The sequence below is a fragment of the Anneissia japonica genome, unplaced genomic scaffold (assembly GCF_011630105.1).
Source record: "Anneissia japonica isolate Jap-2015-1 unplaced genomic scaffold, ASM1163010v1 scaffold284694_len16396_cov205, whole genome shotgun sequence".
NCBI classification, from domain to species: Eukaryota; Metazoa; Echinodermata; class Crinoidea; order Comatulida; family Comatulidae; genus Anneissia; species Anneissia japonica.
Window position 1 is genome coordinate 10,919 of NW_022692481.1, and position 5,461 is coordinate 16,379.

At 33.6% G+C, this 5,461-nt stretch overlaps 1 protein-coding gene across 1 annotated transcript; it reads right to left on the reverse strand.

Moving 5' to 3' along the window:
* Window positions 1-229: 229 nt before the first annotated feature.
* Window positions 230-5,260, reverse strand: LOC117100313. Its single transcript, XM_033239962.1, has 5 exons — window positions 5,105-5,260; window positions 4,334-4,403; window positions 3,544-3,603; window positions 2,945-3,075; window positions 230-2,604 (listed from the first exon to the last, which is right to left on the reverse strand). The coding sequence occupies exons 1-5, from the start codon at window positions 5,199-5,201 to the stop codon at window positions 2,495-2,497; spliced, it is 468 nt and encodes a 155-aa protein (XP_033095853.1). The 5' UTR covers window positions 5,202-5,260; the 3' UTR covers window positions 230-2,494.
* Between the last annotated feature and the right edge of the window lie 201 nt (window positions 5,261-5,461).

The window sequence follows — 5,461 nt, forward strand, 5'->3', positions numbered from 1 at the left end:
AGTGGTATACTAGAGGGAGAAAAGTGCTGACAATATGGCATTAAACTACTGTAGATACTCGAGTCACACCAACAAATTTCTAGCAGGACTCCTTTCCTTAGATATCACTATAAATAAAACTACATTAAGGATATCAATGTCTCTGTGCTTCACTGAATGAAAACTAGCATAAAAATGTTTCTTATTGAAGGTAGTGACTTGCACAATATAAAACATTCAAATGTCTAAATTAATCGATACATTGCATTTTATTCGTCAACACCAACAAAAAATCGACTCATTTCTCTTATATATAGCATATCTTAAATAAGTAAAAATATTTTTATATACACAAAAATATCCCACATATTTTGTATGACAGGCCTTTTCATCGCTCCATAATTTAACAATAACAGTACAATACTATGTATGATGTACTCTTCAGGTTAAAGACGGAGACTTAGAAGTATGCAAGTAAGTTCTAGAGATGTAAACAGTTCTGTATATGAATTTACTGACTCTGGAATACAGATAAATTCTGTGTATAAGCGATGATTTTTAAATGTAAACTCCTTTAAGGACATTTAATATTTTTCACTGTGTGTTGTCTACATTGTAAACATTGCAACCAGCAAAACTGCACAGAACATTTGTTTTTTAGGCTTCTGAATAATCTGACCCACATAAACATTTATGTGGTTGATGGGGATGGGTTGAACTTCTACCAGAGTCAGTAAAATACTAGAATACACTTAGCATACCTTGGAATGAGCTTCTTAACTTTATATTGCAGACTCCCTAAACAAAAAATACATATCAAAGATTTCTTTTTACCATTAAAAACCCTGGTATCCTTCAACTTACACTATATAAGTCACAGAGACATCAGTGCAAATGTGTGCATGTTTCGTGAGTGCTAATGTGCGAATTTTAAGCAAAAATCAGACGTCATATGGGTCTGTGTGCGTTCAACACTGATACGATAGGTCTGCGTGAACAGACTATTAAACGACCTAAAGTCTGGCCCCGATGGTAAAACACGTCGGGCCGCCTCATATTTTAATGTAATCACATTTATCTACAAGTTACAGCTAAACACATTGCCATACAGTTACTTATTAACTAATTCTTACTCCATTATAAAATAGATACTGTATATAAATATATATTTAAACTGGCCCATGCTTTTGCTGATCAATTCTCAAACGTCTTTCTTCAAAATATTTTAAATTTTACCACGCCAATACTGAAAAATATCCACATGTAATATTTAGCCACATTTATATAGCACCTACTACACAGAATCAGCAGGCGGTGAAAGACTTACCACAAGACAATCACTTTTACATGTGCTTACAAAACCTGTGAAGTTATAAATAACCTGCTACATGCTGTGTCCATTATAGCTGAAAGCAGGTTGCCTACCACAAATCCCTACCATTTACTATTACTGAATGAATGATACATATTATCTTATATTTACAAACCAATATTTAATATAAATAATCATAACTAATGTACACATTATTGTGATATTACAAGTGTAAACACTATTAATAATATATAATATATATAAAAACAAATTAACAAAATAAAGTAGTACATTGAAGACATAGACATTTTAAAAAATTGGGGAAGGTATCGTCGCTCACATCACAAACTAACACAATGAAAGCTAACACAATGAAAGTAGATTGATTCTGTTAGTTTATGAAAACAAACAAACATGTTAAATACATGTTGTTGTCGTTACAGAGTTTTTGTGTCTATTTTTGTCTATATACTTAATCTGCAAAGAATATTCTAATATCCCATTATGAACATCAAGTTATGTATCAAATTATTATACAGTACATCAATAAGTTAAAATCAATAATCATTTCTGTCTATAGTGTATCTTCAGGCCTTTAATTCATCTGTGTTTTTGTTGTACTTTTGTTTTCAATTTAATTTAATTTCTCTTAATTTTTTTTTTCTGGATGCACTATCAGGTATTTTCTGATGTGTACCACTGATGTAAAAATGAATCCAATAAATATTGCATTGCATTGCATTGTGTGGTAAAGAATAAAAAATTGCTAGGCAACAAATACGTGTTTATTTTAACACTTTTTAGTTTTCACAAATTAACACAATCTACTTTGTCTTAGTTTGTGATGTGAGCGATGTATGATTAGAAATGAACTAGGTACTACAAATAACTTGGCACACTATGCACACAAATAGGTGAAATATGCGCAAAATTGTTTATACTTGGGTGTGTGTCACACAGTGCCTATCTTATCTGATCTTATAATCAGCAACAACAATCATTAGCATTGGCAACAAAAACGTGTGAGAGCTCTCCATGAAATGAGAAACATTCTTCATTTTGTGAACACCTATGATAATTTCTAATTATGAATAATTAAATTATATTTTTACCAAAATTGTCCTAAATACCATTGTCCTTTATGAAATTCCTACATTAAGGGCTTTTGATTGGATGCGATACAAATGACAGCTACTTGATTTCTCAAGCCATGTTAGCAGTCAGCTGTTTCTTATCCTCTTTCTTAGTTTTCTTGGGGGTGTCGCGACATGTCTTCATGCAGTAGAAAACCCCTGAAGCAGCAGTTAGACAGCCTAGATGGCAAACAAATTTAAAAAAAATATGAACATAAAAAAGAGATAAAATCATAAAGTTGTACCTGCAAAAATAAGTCAAAAGAAGTTTGCTTCATTTCTAAAATAAATGAAATAAAAATATCTATTTATTTTAAGGATGGATCCATGAATTCGGAGGAAGGGATCTTCGCAGAAACCACCTCAGTCACACCATGGTTGGGGCTGAGGCAAGAAATTTTATGATTGTGAAACCTCTAAATGGCCAGCTGCCTCCACCCACCCTCGAATCCGTCACTGCAGTTGTTGAATCGTTTGACCTAAATATTTGACTTAAGAAAAATAAATACTGTATACATACCACTTGTAATGTAGAGTACACTAAGAAACTTGGCGAAGCAGGCAATGGATAGGACAATGTAGAACACACCTCTCTTCCAATTATCTGCCCATCTCACAGTCTTCAAACAACATCCAGATTCCTCAGTTTTCCTTTGAAGCAAAAAAGTAACATTTTTTTATGTTTCTGTAAAATTTATAACAAATATTTTATTTCAAATAAAACTTAACAGGAGGTAAAGAATGAAGGACAACTATTTCAAATAAACATTCCTGTTTTGTTTAGAAAATCAGTCATAAAATAGTAACAATTAAAGGGCCTCATTTTCATTTTCCAAATATTCTTGAAACATTTGAGCTAGGTGGTTGGCCAAGTGCTATTTTTCCTGCTCCTTGTGTTGAAGACCCTGGTTCAGAGCTGGCCAGTGTCGGCTCATCATTAGAGTGTGATCACTCAGCTCCTTGAACAACCCTCATTATGAGAATCAGGCAGATAAAAGGCAATGCTCCTTGTTTTACTACCTGAAGAGGGTAATCTATAAAAAAAATCCCAAAAATATTGTATTTCTATTTGGTCTTAAATATAATTCTTTTAATCGAATTTCTAAATATCATACTCACTTGACACAACTTGTGCTAAGAGACACCATCTCCATGAATAGTATCAATCCTCCAATTGCCCTGTAGAGAAAAAAACATGATACAAAATTGAACTGTATGGTTTTAATGTTAGCATAGTGCATGTCTATGTTATATGCAATTTGCCTGATAGTGTTACCTGTATTTTCAAAATATTTGCACTAGAAATCTTTGTTTGGAGTTGAAACTAAGCAAGAAAATTCTTGGCTAGTTTTATTTTGTCTTGACATTTTGACTGCAGAAGATGGAGATCTCTGTCTTATAAATCCCAACCGTTGACTGCCAAAGACGGAGATCTGTTTCTTTCATTTTCTTTTTTCTACATGATAGAGGGGGTATGTCTAGATTTCTAGAAAATCTCTAAAGTGTTCAAATCGGTGGGGACCACATGTTTCGCTATTTCAATGTGACCTATTCTCAATGACCTCATATTGCATGGAGATACTGAAACGCGATTGTGTGAATATGCATAAAACCCCAAAAGTGAGTCACTTTCAGTTTACTGTTATGGATAAATTGTGCTTTGAATAAAGTGTTTGGTACCAGTGTAAAGCCGAGATGTTTGTTGTTCTTTTATTGTATAGTACATGTCAATTCACATACGCACTCTTGGTGAGTTTTGGAAAAATGGTCAAATTCGCTAAAAAAGGCTGGTGGTGGCTGATAATATTTTTCAAACACAACTGGCGGTGAAAGTGTACTTAATGTTCACATTTCTTACTATTTTATTTAGACATTTCAATACCACATGTACAGTACTAACATGACTTACACAATATAGATATTTATGATCAGATTCTTAGGTCCATTGATGAACTGGGTGATTCCAATTGCCAGCAAACCTGAAATTCAATGACATTTAAAAATCAGGAGGAGGAGGGTAAACAAATATGATTTTAGATGGCTTTAATGCTTTTTGACTGAATAAAAATAGAAAATTCTAGCACCTAGGCCCATTGCCAGGATGGAGAAGGCTGGGTAGTTAGGCACAAATAATGATAAAAAAAACATTGAAATGTATTGTCTGTATACATATCTTAATACCAAAAATAACAAATTTAGTTACACCACTAGGCCTAGGTCTAGTAATTATTACTTTTTAATAAACTTTAGAATAGCATTGGAGACTCATTAATTAAATATTCTTATCTTAAATATTCTAAAATCATATTTTTGACAAGGAGTTTCTGATACTGATAGGAAGTTGCGAGGTATTTCTTGTTGTTCAAAAAAGTCATCAAAGTTCCCACAAAGACCAAACAGTTGTTATGCTGCCACCTCTTCCAAAATCCATCACAAATTGTTGCTTTTAACCTACCTACCTACCTTGCAGCAGTACGGCCTAACTCTAGGCTCTGTTCCTCCTCACTCAGCTTGGAACGGAAATGGGGGTGGCGCTAAGCTTGCTAGTCTATGCCTCGGCCTTAGCGCTAGGCCTAGGCCCTAACTAGCCTAGCTGGGCAGCTATGACGAATAGACTTAAATACATCTTTATTTTAGTTCACCAAACTTGTCAATCTAATAATTGATTATTAATACTTACTAGCAGCAGTTAAAAAAGCAAACGTTATTGTAAAGTAAGCAAAGAAACGGCCACAATAGCCAGAGCTGCTTGTCTTTTCAGTATCACCGTTCGCCATTTTGACATTTAATTATTGACGAAAACACATGACGTTCTCGTCATATGACGCCCAGCCCATTGTTTGCTAGCTGTTGGGAAGATACTGGTAGAAGCCGCAAATCAAGGAATGTCATCATAAATCTGTGTATCTATTGTAAATAATAATATCTACTGCTCATCACTGAACTATCTGACTATAATAATTAAAATTGTTGCTATAATAAGTACGTGTGAGCCTACCCAAGATAGCCTGGCAAAATTAAAAATAGGCCTGTCTTT

Excerpts from the sequence above, each read along its gene's own strand:
- LOC117100313 (XM_033239962.1), bottom strand. The coding sequence starts at position 5,201 with ATGGCGAACGGTGATACTGAAAAGACAAGCAGCTCTGGCTATTGTGGC. Across the intron at positions 4,404-5,104 it reads TGCTTTTTTAACTGCTGCTA|GTTTGCTGGCAATTGGAATC; the intron begins GTAAGTATTAAT and ends ATTGAATTTCAG. Across the intron at positions 2,605-2,944 it reads TGTACTCTACATTACAAGTG|GCTGTCTAACTGCTGCTTCA; the intron begins GTATGTATACAG and ends TTTGCCATCTAG.